Source organism: Hylobates moloch, unplaced genomic scaffold, assembly GCF_009828535.3.
Source record: "Hylobates moloch isolate HMO894 unplaced genomic scaffold, HMol_V3 SCAFFOLD_5, whole genome shotgun sequence".
NCBI lineage: Eukaryota > Metazoa > Chordata > Mammalia > Primates > Hylobatidae > Hylobates > Hylobates moloch.
The window spans coordinates 71,382,871-71,401,351 of NW_026652280.1; the positions used below are offsets into that span (position 1 = coordinate 71,382,871).

General features: G+C 40.4%; 1 protein-coding gene across 5 annotated transcripts in view; it reads right to left on the reverse strand.

The window, feature by feature from the left end:
* Positions 1-18,481, reverse strand: part of SPIRE1 (spire type actin nucleation factor 1) — a 280,087-nt gene that overhangs the window by 257,554 nt on the left and 4,052 nt on the right. For all 5 annotated transcript variants that reach the window (XM_058438667.1, XM_058438665.1, XM_058438666.1 and 2 more), the window contains 5 exons: positions 17,042-17,227; positions 15,072-15,169; positions 11,176-11,304; positions 6,062-6,250; positions 403-569 (listed from right to left, as the gene is read on the reverse strand). In XM_058438667.1, coding sequence (XP_058294650.1) covers positions 403-569; positions 6,062-6,250; positions 11,176-11,304; positions 15,072-15,169; positions 17,042-17,227 — 769 coding nt within the window. The remainder of the gene's footprint in view (positions 1-402; positions 570-6,061; positions 6,251-11,175; positions 11,305-15,071; positions 15,170-17,041; positions 17,228-18,481) is intronic.

An 18,481-nucleotide genomic window follows, 5' to 3' on the forward strand; every position in this document is an offset into this window, starting at 1 on the left:
TTCAAGTACCATCACTATGGACAAAAAGCCCTTATAATTTAAAATACTTATAACTTAAGCTGGACACGGTGGCTCACGCCTGTAATCCCAGCACTTTGGGAGGCTGAGGTGGATCACCTGAGGTCAGGAGTTCGAGACCAGCCTGGCTAACATGGTGAAAACTCGTCTCTACTAAAAATACAAAAATCAGCCAGGTGCGGTGGCACGTGCCTGTAATCCCAGCTACTTGGGAGGCTGAGGCAGGAGAATCGGCTTGAACCTGGGAGGTGGAGGTTGCAGTGAGCTGAGATTGTGCCAGTGCACTCCAGCCCGGGTGACAGAGCGAGACTTCATCTCAAAAAAAAAAAAACAAAAAAAACTTATAACTTCATTTTAATATCCTTATAAACTTCGTAGACTAACCTGTGTCCTGTTAAACTCTCCCAAAAAGTGATGGTCCCATCAGTTCCACAAGTCATAACCCATGCATGAGGTACACCTTTTGCCTTGGTCCCAACACAAACAAAGGCTTCTAATCCATATCCAAGAAGAAGGCTGCACAGAAGGTTAGCATGATCTTCACAGTCACCCTGGAAGATAAATTACAATGAAGTATTCATTCTTCCATATTATTTCCTCATTACATACTTAAATACAAAATTATCATAAAAATTTATTGGCTGGGCACAGTGGCTCACGCCTGTAATCCCAACAATTTGGGAGGCTGAGGCGGGTGGATCACGTGACGTCAGGAGTTCGAGACCAGCCTGGCCAACATAAGGAAGCTCTGTCTCTACTAAAAATACAAAAACTAGCTGGGCGTGGTGGCATGCACCATTAGTCCCAGCTACTCGGGAGGCGAGGCAAGAGAATCACGTGAACTTGGGAGGCAGAGGTTGCAGTGAGCTGCAATCGCGCCACTGCATTCTAGCCTCGGCAACAGAGTAAGACTTTGTTTCCAAAAAAAAAAAAAAAAAAAAAGTTTATAAAGAACTCACACAACACAGAAAGAAAAGTAGAATTTTTTTTTTTTTTGAGACAGGGTCTTCCTCTGTCACCCAGGCTGGTGACATGATTCACAGCAGCCTTGACCTCCCAGGCTTAAGTGATTTTCCCATCTCAGCCTCCCAAGTAGCTGGGACTAAAGGTGTGCACCACGACAACTAGCTAACTTTTAAATTTTTTGTATAAACGGGGGTCTTACTGTGTTACCCAGGCTGCTCTTGAACTCCTAGGCTCAAGTGATCCTCCTGCCTCAGCCTCCCAAAGTGTTGGGATTACAGGCATGAGCTCCTGTGCCCAGCCTGGAATATTTTAATAGATTAATAGCTGAAGGACATGAACAAACAAGCAAACAAGTCATACAGCAAGAAATGCAAATAAATGGAAAACACTCAACCAATGACTGATAGTATCTATATGTGATAATTTCAAGAAAATATATACATAAGAAAAATGACTGGCAAGAACAACAACAAAATGCCAACAATGGTTATTACTGGGGAGGTTATATATAATTTTCCACTCTATTTCCCAGATTTTCTTTGATGTGGTTATATTACTTTCAATTTTAAAAAGTTATAAAGACCCATAAAAAATAGAAAATATTAGCTGGGTATGGTGGTGTATGCCTGTAATCCCAGCTACTCGGGAGGCTGAGGCAGGAGAATCGCTTGAACCCAGGAGGCAGAGGTTGCAGTGAGCTGAGATCGTGCCACTGCACTCCAGCCTGGACAACAGAGTGAGACTCTGTCTCAAAAAAAAAAAAAAGAAAGAAAAGAAAACATCTGATACTGTGTTCTGTGAAAAAATTACTAAGATATTAAACAGTATGGCTACAATTTTGTATTTAAGTGTAGGAAGACTACACACAAAAGCAAAAATAACTGTTTGAGTTGAGTGTCAGAATGAAGAAATTTCTTTTTTTTTCTCTCTTGAGATAGGGTCTAGTTCTGACACCCAGGCTGGAGTGCAGTGGCATGATCTCAGCTCACTGCTGCCTTGACGTCCTCAGCTCACTGCAGCCTTGATGTCCCCAGCTCAAGCAATTCCCCCGCTTCAGCCTCCTGAATAGCTGGGACCACAGGCACTCATCACTAGGCCCAGCTATTTTTTGTGTTTTTGTAGAGACAGAGTTTCACCAATTTGCCCTGGCTGGTCTCGAATTCCTGGACTCAAGCAATCCGCTTGCCTCAGCCTCCCAAAGTGCTGGGACTACAGGCATGAGCCACCTTACCTGGCCAAGAAATTTCTTTCTCCAAAAAATTTGCACTGGTGGTGCTACAGTTTTTTTTTTTAAAAATTAACTGTAAGAAAACAAATAGCATTTTATAATTCTTAAAGTGGCTTTACAAAAATGTAATAACCAATCTTTTATTTTTTAATTTACCTTTTTTTTTGAGACGGAGTCTCGCTCTGTCAGCCAGGCTGGAATGCAGTGGCATCACCTCGGCTCACTACAACCTCCTCCTCCCAGGTTCCAACGATTCTCAGCCTCCCAAGTAGCTAGGACTACAGGCGTGCACCACCACACCCAGCTAATTTTTGTATTTTTAGTAGAGATGGAGTTTCACCATGTTGGCCAGGTTGGTCCTGAACTCCTGACCTCAAGTGATCCACCCACCTTGGCCTCCCAAAGTGCTGGGATTACAGGCATGAGCCACTGTGCCTGGCTTAATCAACCTTTTAGACCCAATTATTTCTGAGATTTTGTCCTAAAGAAAATTCAAAAGTAAAATAATAATATCTGCAAAGATAGTCAATGTGAAAGTTCATTCACGGTAACATTAAAAAATTTAAAATGAGCTTAACTTTATGGCCAGGTGTGCCAGCTTTTGCCTGTAATCTCAGCACTTTGGGAGGCTGAGGCGGGCAGATCACTCGAGGCCAGGAGTTCAAGACCAGCCTGGCCAAGAAACTCCATCTCTACTAAAAATACCAAAAAAAAAAAAAAAAAAAAAAAAGCCAGGAATGGTGGCTCCATGCCTGTAGTCTCAGCTACTCAGGAGGCTGAGGTAGGAGAATTGCTTGAGGCTGGGAGGCAGAGGTTGCAGTGAGCCGAGATCGTGACACTGCACTCCAGCCTGGGTGACAGAGCGAGACCCCGTCCCAAAAAAAAAACAAAACAACAACAACAAAACCACTGAATAAAAAAAAAAGAGCCTAACTTGGCAATTCCTACAATAGGGAAATAGTTAAGTATATTTTGTATATTGACTCAAGAAAACTTAAACACTCATTAAAATGGAAATCAGCACTTTAGGAGGCAGAGGCGGGCAGATCACCTAAGGTCAGGGGTTCGAGACCAGCCTGGCCAACATAGTGAAACCCCATCTGTACTAAAAATACAAAAATGAGCTGGGGGTGGTGGCGGGCACCTATAATCCCAGCTACTAGGGAGGCTGAGGCAGGAGAATCGCTTGAACCCAGGAGACGGAGGTTGCAGTGGGCCGAGATCATGCCATTGCACTCCAGCCTGGGTGACAAGAGGAAAACTCTGTCTCATTTAAAAAAAAAAGGAAATCAGAGACTGTAGCAACACATAGAAAAATGTTCATAGCATAATGCTTAATTATAAAGATACAAAAATTTATTTACAATAATTATAATTATGGAATAAATGATACATATACAGCAGAAAAAATATAAAAAGAAATAATAAACTAGGAATAGAATTATAGGTAAAGTTTCACCATTACTGTTGTAATACTGTTGTAATGCTGTTGTTTGTACAGTAAAAAAATATCTAAATATATATATATATATGTATTTTTTTTTTTTTTTTTTTTTGAGACAGAGTCTTGCTCTGTCACCCAGTTTGGAGTGCAGTGGCGCGATCTCAGCTCACTGCAACCTCCACCTCATGGGTTCAAGTGATTCTCCTGCCTCAGCCTCCCGAGTAGCTGGGACTACAGGCGTGTGCCACCATGCCCAGCTAATTTTTTGTGGTTTTAGTAGAGATGGAGTTTCACCATATCAGCCAGGATGATCTTGATCTCCTGACCTCGTGATCCACCTGCCTCAGCCTCCCAAAGTGCTGGGATTACAGGCGTGAGCCACCACACCTGGCCCATACCTGGGTAATTTTTACATAGTTTTTTAGAGACAGGGATTTTGCCATGTTGCCCAGGTTTGTCTGGAACTTCTGGGCTAAAGTGATTTGCCTACCTTGGCCTACCCAAGTGCTGGACTTGCAGGTGTCAGACACCATGCCTGGCCTGCTGTCACCTTTATTTATTTATTTATTTCTTTGAGACAGAGTCTCACTCTGTCACCCAGGCTAAAGACAGTTTTTTGTGTTTTTTTTTGAGATGGAGTTTCGCTCTTATTGCCCAGACTGGAGTGCAATGGCGTGATCTTGGCTCACTGCAACCTCCACCTCCAAGGTTCAAGTGATTCTCCTGCCTCAGCCTCCCAAGTAGCTGGGATTACAGGAGCCCGCCACTGTGCCTGGCTAATTTTTGTATTTTTTCAGTAGAGATGGAGTTTCTCCATGTTAGTCAGGCTGTTCTAGAACTCCCGACCTCAGGTGATCCACCACCCTCAGCCTCCCAAAGTGCTGGGATTACAGGCGTGAGCCACCGTGCCTGGCCTAAAGATAGTTTTACTTGTTTGTTATCACACTATCAACATTTTTAGAACACAGATTAGGAAATATCTCATAATCTATAAAATTAGTTTACTGAAATCAAGTCATTCAAAAAGTGTGATTAAATATACATTTGTATTTAAATACAAACTAAACAAACTAAACAAAATAGCATGCAATTCAAGATTTTTTCTATTTTAATATTTTTTCTATATTAATTTTGTACTGCCATTTTCTCTTTTTTTTTTTTTTATGGAGTTTCACTCGTTGCCCAGGCTGGTCTGCAATGGCGCAATCTCAGCTCACCGCAATCTCTGCCTCCCAGGTTCAAGCAATTCTCCTGCCTCAGCCTCCTGAGTAGCTAGGATTACAGGCATGCGCCACCACGCCACGCTAATTTTGTATTTTTAGTGGACACGGGGTTTCTCCACATTGGTCAGACTGGTCTCAAACTCCTGACCTCAGGTGATCCGCCCGCCTCAGCCTCCCAAAGTGCTGGGATTACAGGCGTGAGCCACCATACCCGGCCTTATTTTCTCTTTTTTAAAGATTATCTGAGCAAATTGCAACACATCAATAGTACCAGAAAGCCATGGTCTGGTCCTGGTGCTGTTTCTAATTCATTCTGTAACTTGATTTCTGACATTTTAGTACTTGTAGGTCCCTACATCACAGAAATCACAATAAATAAGAAACTACATGAGAAAATAAAGATGCTGAGTTTTTTGTGTATTGATATTTAAATGTTATGAAAAACAGAACAAGGTTCTGACGTGGTCAAGTTGATAGCACCCCAAAGGGGTTAGTTCCAGGACCCTTGCAAAACAAAATCCATGGATACTCAAGGCTTATATAAAACAGTATTTTTTTTTTTTTTGAGATGAGTCTTGCTCTGTCCTCAGGCTAGAGTGCAATGGTGCGATCTCGGCTCACTGCAACCTCCGTCTCCAGGGTCCAAGCGATTCTCCTGCCTCAGCCTCCTGAGTAGCTGGGATTACAGGCACACGACACCATGCCCAGATAATTTTTTGTATTTTAGTAGAGATAGGGTTTCACCATGTTGCCCAGACTGGTCTTGAACTCCTGACCTCAGGTGATCCACCTGCCTCAGCCTCCCAAAATGCTGGGATACAGGCATGAGCCACTGCGGCCAGCCAAAATGGTATAGTATTTTATATATAACCTAAGCACATCTTCCTGTATACTTTAAATCACCTCTAAATTGTTTAAAAATCTCAATACAATGTAAATGCTACATAAACGTTGTTACACTCCATTGTTTTTTATTTGTACTATTTTTTATTATTGTACTGTTATTTTTTACTTTCATAAGTATTTTTGATCTGCAGTTGGTTGAATCTACAGATACAGAACCTGTGGGTATAGAGGGTTGACTATATGTGCATTTTCCTAAGGCATTCTTTTACAAATGGATTACAAATTCAGAGTAACTATGATATACTGCTACTTAATTCTATTATGTGTGTATAATACCTTGTTTCTACAGAGAAAGGCCAGCAGAGTGCACCACTGCTCCTGTTTACCTCCTCCTCCAATAACAGGGGCTCGTTCATAACCAAGGACATTAACAAATCTTGCTGCTTGCCTTGGAGTATCAAGAAGCCGTCCAGCTCGAAGTGGTTTAACATAGGAACAGACTGGTCTATTTATCCCATTTTCATCCTAGGGAAAAGGGGAAAAACATCTCTAATGACATATTAATCATCCCCAATTATGTTTTTTTCAAATACATTAATGTAGGATAAAATAATTCAGCATACCATTGATTGAGTGCTTACCTTGTATCCAGTATTAGGCTGCAAAGTGCTGTGTATATAATTTCCCTTAATCCTCATCTCTATTATTTTCATTTTATAGATGAAAACTGAGGAGCTACAGCTATTATGCAACAGAGCCAGGTTCAAGCTCTGAGCTGTTTTACTCCAAAGGCTGTGGCAATAAGAACTCCTCGGAGAAATGTATGGGTAGGTATGTAGGGGAGGGAGAGGTGCTCTAAGCTTAAGTATTTTTTCACATTACCATATAGAATTTAACAACATATAGCCAGACAGAACAAATAACTCTTCTGATTGGCTGATATAACAGAAATGATTGTAGCTTGATTCTAGTTTGTTTCCATTAGGGCCTCAAATTTAGGGATCCACAGGAAACAATAATTTGTTAACCAAGTCAACTGAAAGCAAAATTTCAAAAACCGCTCTAGAAAAAGTTTTACATTCTAAATACAGGGTATCTCCTGGTGTTGGTGCTGAATACCTTGTATGCATATATAGGTCTGTGATGACTGTCTACCACTGTGATTTTATAGTTAGTATTACCAAAGCCCACAATCTGTTTACCTTCATGGTTACTGATATGGCACTGTGAAAGGGCCACTTACTACTCAAGATTTGGAGATGACCTACCCTCTCTGATAGGGCTCCTCAGGACATGAGATCTAACCCAGCCAACAGAAACACCATCTGTTTGAATTATCAGAACCACTGATGTCTTTCTCCACAACCAAAACATCTTTTTCCAATATACTCCCACACTTTAGCAAGGAAAAAACACTCACTTATTTACATTTGATTATAGTGAGAAAGATCATTAATTTTTATGTTGCAGAGCAAACTGGCTATAGATTCCATTCATACCTATAGTTCTCAACTGTAGAAGGCATCAATTTTTTTTTTTTTTTTTTTCTGAGACAGAGTCCCACTATTGTCCAGGCTGGAGTGTAGTAGCGTGATCTCAGCTTGCTGCAACCTCCGCCCCCAGGTTCAAGCGACTCTTGTGCCTCAGCCTCCTGAGTAGCTGGGATTACAGGTATGTGCCACCACACCTGGCTAATTTTTGTATTCTTGTAGAGATGGGGTTTCACGATGTTGACCAGGCTGGTCTCAAACTCCTGACCTCAAGTGATCCACCCACCTCGACCTCCCAAAGTGCTGGGATTACAGGCATGAGCCACTGTGCCTAGCCTAGAGGGCACCCATTTTTAAAACAGAGGATTATTATTCTAATTTTGGGGGGATGTAGAGAACTATGGTTTTCTTTTACATGAACTTAGCATTACTAATAATCTAGTGTTGTATAACAATACTAAGTCCTGAAATCACAAACTAAATATTAAAAGGATATCCTCAATCCTCAAGTGATTTACAACATTTTCTTAAAACCTAGTGGCCTTAGGCTGGGCACAGTGTCTCACACCTGTAACCCCAGCACTTTGGGAGGCCAAGGTGGGCGGATCACAAGGTCAGAAGATCAAGACCATCCTGGCTAACATGGTGAAACCTCGTCTCTACTAAAAATACAAAAAAAATTAGCCGGGCATGTAGTCCCAGCTACTGGGGAGGCTGAGGCAGGAGAATGGCATGAACCTGGGAGGCGGAGCTTCCAGTGAGCCAAGATCACGCCACTGCACTCCAGCCTGGGCAAGAGCAAGACTCCGTCTCAAAAAAAAAAAAAAAACACAAACCTAGTGGCCTTAAAGTTCAATTTCTGTAACTTATTTTAAAGTTTCTTGCACTAAAAAGTTCAAAAAGCATCATTCAATGAATTACTACTATACTATAGCAAAACCAGCTAACAAAGGATAAAAAGAATAATGAATTTTTAAGTATAATGGCCACGGCAAATCTACAGATCTTTGGTTAGGACTGAGGTGCAGGACTGTTACTCCTATTCTTACGAATCCACTAACAGGCAAGAAAAGATGAGCACATAAGAAGTGGAAGCATTTGCCTAAGTCAATCATCAATAGTAGCATCTTATAATGTAAGATATGTCGTTTTATTACAGCAATATTCTAATATTATCTAAATATATCCCCACAAGCTACCTAAGTGTTTTAAAAAGTTACTATTTCAACCTCTGAATGGGCACTATCCAGTAAGAAAATCACTAACCATTATGAGCTATTTAAATTTTAATTAAAATTTAAAATTCAATTATTTTTAGTCATAATAGCCACATTTTGAATGCTCAGTACATGGCTGGTGACCACCATACTGGTTAGCACAGATACAGAACATTTCCATCATTGCAAAAAGTTCTTGGCCAGGTATGGTGGCTCATGCCTATGATCCCAGCACTTTGGGAGGCTGAGGCGGGCGGGTCACGAGGTCAGGAGATTGAGACCATCCTGGCTAACACTGTGAAACCCCATCTCTACTAAAAACACAAAAAATTAGCCGGGCATGGTGGCACACGCCTGTAGTCCCAGCTACTTGGGAGGCTGAGGCAGGAGAATCACTTGAACCTGGGAGGTGGAGGTTGCAGTGAGCCAAGATCGCACCACTGCACTCCAGCCTGGGTGAATGAGACTCTGTCTCACAAAAAAAAAAAAAAAAAAGTTCTTTACTTTACTTTCAGTGCTGGATACATTAGAAATTTTTTTGGCCTTGATATGTATATTAATGTTTTGATTTATAACTATTGTTTTTATAATTAGATTGCTTTACACTGTTGTTCTTTAATTTCAGAACTAGTCAAATACAGGAAGCAGCAGCAAGAAACAGTTCTGGGGAATCTAAATTAAATCAGCATTTTATTTACTCTATGTATATGGAAAGAGGTGGCACAAACCAAAAAGGCACCAGTTGAAACTCCAATTTAATACAGACTTTGCCATGACTGAGTTGCTGTTTGGCCTTGAAAAGACTGTTCACTTCTCTAACCTTCATACTGTTTACAAAAAGAGCCAATGCCTGGCCACTTGACAATCTTATATGGTTACTACGAGAGTAACTTACCTTCTATGGTTCAAGTCTTACAATGAATTCCGAGAGAGGAACTCGTTTAAGTAGTATTTCCTAAAAGAAAATCCCACTTCCTTGACTTCCTTAGTGCATTTCAACTTCTTCCTCCTCTTTGATCCTGCCATTTCTCTGATTCACTGCCTCACTCCATCCTGAGTCCTCTCTAGTTCCTAATTCCACGTGGCAATGAATAAATGCCTCAGACTATATAGACAGCAGGGAGCCAGTTTTTAAAATATGTATAATGTGTATTTTTATATATGTGTATATTTTTTGTTGTTGTTATTGTTATTGTTTTGAGACACAGTCTCACTCTTGTTGCCCAGGCTGGAGTACAATGGCGTGATCTTGGCTCACTGCAACCTCCGCCTCCCGGGTAAAGCAATTCTCCTGCCTCAGCCTCCTGACTAACTGGGATTATAGGTGCCTGCCACCAAGCCTGGCTAATTTTTGTATTTTTAGTAGAGACAAGGTTTCGCCATGTTGGCCACGCTGGTCTCAAACTCCTGACCTCAGAGGATCCACCTGCCTTGGCCTCCCCAAGTGCTGGGATTACAGGCGTGAGCCACCGCGCCCTGCCAGGAAGCCAGTTATATTTTAATTGGTTTCTCCTTGCCCTTGTCCTGATAATGTTGTTACCTTGCCAACCAGTCATTCAATATATAAACAACGCTATCGGAAAGTCAGAAGCCATTTCCCTTATTCCCACCTCTAGTCAACCTCTCATTCCCAAGCTCCCCATCTGGACACTAAACCACTTTTAGCCTGTTCCAAAATCCAGGGAAAGTAGGGTAAAGCTGGATGAATGTACAGGATTTGAGAAACTTAACTTAAAATAATATACTACACTATACTTAGATGAAAGCATCTATATGAGGCTGAATATATACAAAATATTTGAACTGTTCCTTAGGAGTTACAAAAAATACGTGAACCTGACCACATTTTTTTTTTTTTTGAGACGGAGTCTTGCTCTTTTGCCCAGGCCGGATTGCAGTGGCGCAATCTCTGCTCACTGCAAGCTCTGCCTCCCGGGTTCACACCATTCTCCTGCCTCAGCCTCCCGAGTAGCTCGGATTATAGGCGCCCGCCATGGCGCCCAGCTAATTTTTTGTGTTTTTAGTAGGAACGGGGTTTCACCGTGTTAGCCAGGTTGGTCTTGATCTCCTGACCTCGTGATCCACCCACCTCAGCCTCCCCAAGTGCTAGGATTACAGCCGTGAGCCACCGCGCCCGGCCGACCTGACCATATATTTTATGTTGGTCTGTTAAAGAGAGAAAATGGGTTTAGGACTCAGGATAAATGGAGGCAGAGATATATAGTTGAAATGCTTCAGTTAAACATTACTGGTCACTGGCTTAGAGGTCGTGGTTATATACAATTTTTTTTAAAAACTCTAACAAAAAAAATATATATGCCCAGAGCCCCCCTGTTCTGCACACAGGAGCTGGATTTACATATAACCTGCAAAGTGTCCAAATGGTTAATTATTTAGCACTAAGTATCAAGCAAATACACATTCCAAGTTAAACAAAATGGATTTTCATCTACTTTAAATCAAATATATTCAGAAAGGGTTTAAAACACAGTAATTGATTCAACCTGAGAAAGGTGATTTTTCAAAAACCCACAATAACTGAAATTGAAAGTAAAATAAGACATGGATTGATCTTGCCACTCACTATGCAGTGAAAGAGAATATTACAAAATCAGCATTTTATTTTACAAATGCACTTTTATTTTTTGGAATACATTTTACAAATAAATATTAAATGGAATTTACGCACATAACAGTAAATCTCAAATACAGGCATAAAATTATTCTAATATAATTTACAAACCTGTGCAAAAATCTTAACCAGTCGTGAGTTGTGTGAGGGTCGAATTTGCAAATATTCTCTCCACCACTGCTTAGCATATACAAGAAATAATCGCTCTTTCTCTGCAGTTTTCTGACGTTCCAAAGCAAGCTTGAAATTAAAAAAAATATTTTTCAATGTCTATTCATTATCTTTAATTACTACAAAATATGTAACAGATTTGTCTACTTCTCTACATCATTAGCACCCTAATCTGAGTCATCATCATCTTCTATAAAAGCCTCCTGACTTCCCTGTTTCTACACTTAACCCCTAGTACAATCCAGTCTCCATACAATCATAAGTCACCTTTTTTTCCTCCCAAGACAGAATTTTTTTTTTTTTTTGGTTGTGGGGGATGCAGTCTCGCTCTGTCGCCCAGGCTGGAGTGCAGTGGCATGATCTCAGCTCACTGCAACCTTAGCCTCCCACGTTCAAGCAATTCTCCTGCCTCAGCCTCCTGAGTAGCTGGGACTACAGGCACATGCCACCACACTCAGCTAATTTTTTTTTTGTATTTTTAGTAGAGACAGGGTTTCACCACATTGGTCAAGCTAGTCTTGAACTCCTGAGCTCATGATCCACCCACCTTGGCCTCCCAAAGTGCTGGGATTACCGCGCCCAGCCCAGAAATTTTTAAATAGTAAATCATACAAGACGGGCATGGTGGCTCACGCCTGTAATCCCAACACTTTGGGAGGCCTAGGCAGGTGGATCATTTGAGGTCAGGAGTTCAAGACCAGCCTGGCCAACATGGTGAAACCCCATCTCAACTAAAAATACAAAAACTAGCTGGGGATAGTGGTACATGCCTGTAATCCCAGCTACTCGGGAGGCTGAGGCAGGAGAATTGCTTGAACCCGGGAGGCAGAGGTTGCAGTGAGCCAAGTTCATGCCACCGTACTCCACCCTGGGCGACTCTATCTCAAAAAAACACAACAAAACAAAACATATTGTCATTCTCTTGTTTAAAACACTTCATTCTCCATCACATTGCAAAATACCTGCCCTGGCCTATGAACTCTGGCCCGACTCATTTTCTCCTCTCTCCCCAACCCACTACGCTGTAGCCACACAGGGCTTTCGGTCCTCCATAGGGGCTTTTGTTCTAGGCTGTTCTCAGTGCTGGAAGCTCAGCCCCAATCTTTGCGTGGCTGGTTACTTCCTGCAGTTCAGACTCTTTCCCTACCTTAGTCACTCGACCTATAATTAGCCACCCAATAACCACTGTATCATATCACCTGTAATAATTCTCCATAGAACACCTTCTACTATCTGATTATTTTGTTTGCTGACTTATTGTTTCTCCTGCACTGGAATCTAAACTCCTTGAGAGCAAGCTGTCTAGCTGTCTGCTGCCCTATACACAGCTACATCTGCAGTGTCTAGAACGGTGTCTAGCACATTTTGACATCTATATAGGATCCATACATATTTCTGACTTTAATTTCTTTTAAGAGACAGGGTCTTGCTCTGTCACCCAGTCTGGAGTGCTACTACTGCATGATCATGGCTCACTGTAGCCTCAAAGTCCTGGGCTCAAGTGATCCTCCCACCTTAGCCTCCCCAGCAGCTGGGACTACAGGGATGCACCACCATGCGCAGTTAATTTTTAAAATTTTTTGTAGAGATGAAGTCTACCTATGTTGCCCAGGCTGGTCTTGAACTCCTGGCCTGAAGTGATCCTCTTACCTTGGCCTCCCAAATTGCTGGGATTACAGACTAATTAGCCTGGCTAAAATTTTTAATAGTGCAATTTTAAAGAGAAAATTGGAAGCAATTTGATTATCAGAAATAGAATAAACTTATGTTTTAGTCACTAGAAATTATAAATATGACAGTGGAAATATGAGAAAATATATATAAAATAGTGTTAAGTTTAAAAAGGAGAACCTGGCTGGGCACAGTGGTCCACATCTGCAATCCCAATGTTTTGGGAGGCTGAGGCAGGTGGATTGCTTGAGGCTGGGAGTTTGAGGTTTCAGTGAGCTATAATCACACCACTGCACTCAAGCCTGAGAGTCAGAGTGAGATGCTGTCTCTAAAAAAATAAAATTTAATTAAAAAAAAAAAGTTACTACCCAAAAAAAGTAGAGCCCAAACATTTACTTTATATGTCACATAAATATATGAATAACATGATTAAAACTCATGTATACCACTTTGGGAGACCAAGGCAGGCAGATCACGAGGTTAAGAGATCAAGACCATCCTGGCCAACATGGTGAAACCCTGTCTCTATTAAAAATACAAAAATTAGCTGGGTGTGGTGGCGCGCGCCTGTAGTCCCAGCTACTCAGGAGACTGAGGCAGGAGAATTGCTTTAACTCGGGAGGCAGAGGTTGCAGTGAGCCAAGACTGCGCCACTGCACTCCAACCTGGCAACACAGCGAGACTCTGTCGGAAAAAACAAAAAACAAAAAAAACCCTCATGTATACACATATGTATATGTGTGTATACACCATTTATTTAAGAGACAGGGTCTTAGTCTGTAATCTAGGCTAGTGTGCAGTGGTACAATCACAGCTCACTGTAACCTCAAATTCCTGGGTCAAGCAGTCCTCCCATTTCAGCTTCCCAAGCAGCTGGGACTACAAGTATGTACCACCATGCTTGACTGATTTTTTAAAATTTTTGTAGAGACAGGGTCTCACTATGTTGCCCAGGCTGGTCCTAAACTGCTGGACTCAAAAGTGATCCACCCACCTTAGCCTCCCATAGGGCTGGGTATTTATTTGAGTAACATCAAAGTTGGTTCCCACTATGTGGTTTCAGGTATATATACCACCCATGACACATGTCAGAAGCTAGAGATTAGAGGGAGATGAGGGTTTACAAAAGGAAGGAAAAAAAGTTTAAAGAAAACAGGGCAGGACATTGTTTGCCTGAGGGAGAAGCACTAGCGTCTAACCACAGGTCTGTAAAAGGAACAATATGACAGGCAGGGTGGAGTAAAGGATGGTGTATGTAATCAAGGAGAACCATTCCACAAGTGCCACCCCAGCAAGTCAGCAGATAATGAGAACCTCCAAACTAAAGACTGGCAAGAACTAAACACAGATGGCAAATCCAATGTGAAGGAATGAAAAAATCTGCCAATCTTATAAGACCCAGGAAGAAAGTAATTCATCAGAGACCTGACAGTGGAATTAGGGAAAAAAGCCTCTCCAAACACACTCTAGAGGTGGCAAGCACTTCTACCCTGAGAGAACAGAGCAGAAAAGACATAAGCAGCAAGTTTTCAATAAAGGTCTGTGAAAGAACGTTAAGATCCCACCCCACTGAGGTTGCACTTTACTCTTTTATCCTCTTCAGCTTTATCCTGTAATTTTTTTTTTTTCTTTTTCTGAGATGGAGTCTTGCTCTGTTGCCCAGGCTGGAGTGCACTGGCACAATCTGGGCTCACTGCAAGCTCCGCCTCCCGGTTCACGCCATTCTCCTGCCTCAGCCTCCTGAGTAGCTGGGACTACAGGCGCCCGCCACCACATCCAGCTAATTTTTTTTTTTTTTTTTGTATTTTTAGTAGAGGCAGGGTTTCACCGTGTTAGCCAGGATGGTCTCAATCTCCTGACCTCATGATCCGCCCACCTTGGCCTCCCAAAGTGCTGGGATTACAGGCGTGAGCCACCGGCCTATCCTGTAATTCTTATGTTGTCTCAATAAATGTTCATCGTATTTCCCAAACTAGACTACAGATTCTCCTAGGAAAACAATCTTGTCTTTATTTTCTTTCTCATCCTTTTTGTGAACCTTTGAGTGCTAATCTAGAAAGTAATAAATGGTAATTTTCTAAAAATAGAGTGCTTTTTAGGATCAACAGGTAAATACACTACTATGAAAACAAACACACAAAAAAGAGAAACTCATAAGTATTTACCTGTGTGTTCACTACTTCTTGAGATAACGTTTGATTGAGTGGTGGATACATTTCAAGTTTTATATTTAAAATTCCCACAGAAACTTTTGATTCTGTGCCTATAAACATAAATATTTTGAACTTCAGAGATTTCAATACTATATATATTTAGTCAACCAAAGTCTAACCAAAATAATTTAGGCACTTGGTGTTTTATCACTTACATGGAATAAAGATAACACTCAACATTACCTTTAATATTCATATTAAAATGAACCAAATCAATTTTTTTAAACAAAGGTGTTTAATTATAAGGAGATTATTTTCTTAGCTTTCTAACACTCTTTTTCTTCTTTAAGTAGAGATGGGGTCTTCCTATGTTATTCAGGTTGGTCTTAAACTCCAGGGCTCAAGTGATAGTCCTGCCTCAGCCTTCCAAAGTGCTTGGTGGGATTACTGGCATGAGCCACTACACCTGGCTTTTCTAACATGTTTTAAGAAATTTTTCTGACTTAAAGGATTTGAGACTCTTACTTTTTATCTTAATTAAATGTATAATATCAACCAGACTTACATTAAATTCAAAGTCAAAGCAACTGTTAATACCTCATTCTGTCTCCACACACACACACACACACACACAAAATTAGAAAGCATTTATGTCACTTATAGTCACTCCCATTTGTCACTCCCCATTATCCAATTACAGGCTGTGTAGAAATTTTCAATCCATGCCTGGATTTAAAGAACTAGAAAACAAATATACTTCACATCAAAACGATTTAATGTTTCTTCAGTGAACCAGAATCTGCTTGTTTCCAAGTCACTGCTACGATTATCATGTTAGGCCTATTTTTGAAGACAAATAATTGGGTATTGTTTTTGAAAATAAATTTCTTACATAAAGGACACTTTTTCTATAATTTTTATTTAAAGAAAAATACATTCTTGGTATGACTTATTAAAATCTAAATTACTGGCTGGGAGCGGTGGCTCACGCCTGTATCCCAGCACTTTGGGAGGCCGAGGCGGGCAGATCACGAGGTCGAGAGATCGAGACCATCCCGGCCAACATGGTGAAACCCCGTCTCTACTAAAAATACAAAAATTAGCTGGGTGTGGTGGTGCATGCCTGTAGTCCCAGCTACTCAGCAGGTTGAGCCAGGATAATTGCTTGAACTCAGGAGGCAGGGGTTACAGTGAGCCAAGATTGCACCACTGCACTCCAGCCTGGCGACAGAGCAAGACTCCATCTCAAATAATAATAATAATCATCATCATCATCATCATCATCATCTAAATTACTAAGGCTATGCTGTCCACTGGCAAGGTTTAACTCTGTGACTAAGTTTAAAAACCAAAGTAATTCCATTATATGTTATAGATAAAACATTGGTAGGTTTTGTTTTCTCATTTTATTAGCAAGTATGTGTTACATAGCAGGCAGTGTGCAGGATTCCAGAGACTATGATAAATAAGATAGGCACCAGCTCTGCCCTCAAGCACTAGTTGATACTGACACTGAGCAAATTATTACCTCTTCCAAGTCTCACTCCCCCACACTGTAAAGGGTTGGGAGAACACCTACTTCATATTTTGCAAGAATCACTGGTACCAAAGGGGATGTATTCCAGGGTGTGATGACTGGACACACATAAGTTTGTATGTGTGTCAAGAATATTAATTTTCTTTATAGCCTTGTATTTAATCAAATGAACTTGAAATTAAAACCCTCAAAATTCCTGTATTCATTTTCCAGAAAAAAAACATTTCTCCTAAGACAAGGTCAGATTGACCATGAAGTGCTATACTGATACTATTCTTCAAGACATTTCTCAAGACTAGGATGCTGGGGTCCAATTGTAACTCTGATGAAATTCTATTTTACAGGTTTCCCTCTTGGATTATAAAAGCATTTTAAAGATACAAAATATATTTACAAATGAACTCTGGCTATAAAAAGATTAATAATGATATATTAATCACCATACCTACACCCATAAGTTCCACAGTCAGACTGGTCACTCCATTTTCTGAGCCCAAAACCGATCGCCATTCCAGAAAATACGATGCTACTAAAGTCGTCTCACCAAATATGTCTGTTTTGATTAGCACCATATGAATTGGATCACTTATTGATAACATTGTGGTTGAATCAGCCATTCTAGTTCCATCACCTAGCAATATAATCCAAACGAAATTATACCACACTACATATTCGGTTAGGCCAACATAAAAGAATACTTTTATTAAACAGTATACTAAATAATAAGCTTATATAAAACCAAATAGAACAATTTGCTAATGTCTCAGAAAGCATGGAAAAAACTGGAAATACAAGTACAGTCCTATTTCTGTCACTAACTTTTCAGAAGACTGGCAAACTTTGTGATGAGTTATCCAGTAACTTACAGCATATCAGTGCTTTCTGATTCATGAGATAAGTCTGTTCTTTAAAAGTACTTAACTAAAGTATATGCTACTACAATAAAAAGTCTTCAAGTATGTCAACATTAATCCCCAAACTACCTCCAGAAATCCCTTTAACCTCCAGAAATTATCACTGTATAATCAACATACAACTGAAAAATACAGCACATTGAATCTAGCAATTTATCCTATGAATTGCCTTATTAAGGTAACATCTTTCAAAGGGAAAAAAATAAATTTTAGTAATGTTTCAGTCATCTTTAAATCTAAAATTGTGAAGACAGTCTGAAACTTTGCTTAGTTTACAAATATAAAGATTTCCATACTGACAATTAAAACGTACAAAATACCTTTACTGAAGGAAGCATAGTGTAAAACAATTACAGGAATCAAGTAGCATAAAATTTAGTTATGAGAATTATATGCTTTATTGGAGAAATAAGAAAAAAAAACAAACAAAAATGGCAGTTATATGTTCACATCTAAATTTGACTTTTAATTTATATTTATAAAAATTTATTTAAAAATTTTATAAGTAATTTATTTATAAATATTTATTTATTTATTTAAACAGAGTCTCACTCTGTTGCCCAGGCTGGAGTGCAATGGCGTGATCTCGGCTCATTACACGCGCCTGCCACCATGCCTGGCTAGAAATTTTTGTATTTCTAGTAGAGACGGGGTTTCGACATGTTGGCTAGGCTGGTCTCCAACTCCCGACCTCAGGTGACCCACCTGCCTCGGCCTCCCAAAGTGCTGGGATTACAGGCATGAGTCACCGCACCCAGCCTATTTTTTATTTTTTGTAGAGACAGTGTCTCACTTTGCCCAGACTGGTCTTGAACTCCTGGCTTCAAATGATTCTCTCACCTAGGCCCCCCAAAGTGTTGGGATTTCAGCTGTGAGTTACCGTGCTCAGCCTAAACTTTGACTTTTAAAAGTTACACAACATCATCAATCTGGTTATGTTTTATAAATGAGAAAGACCATGTCTCATTTTC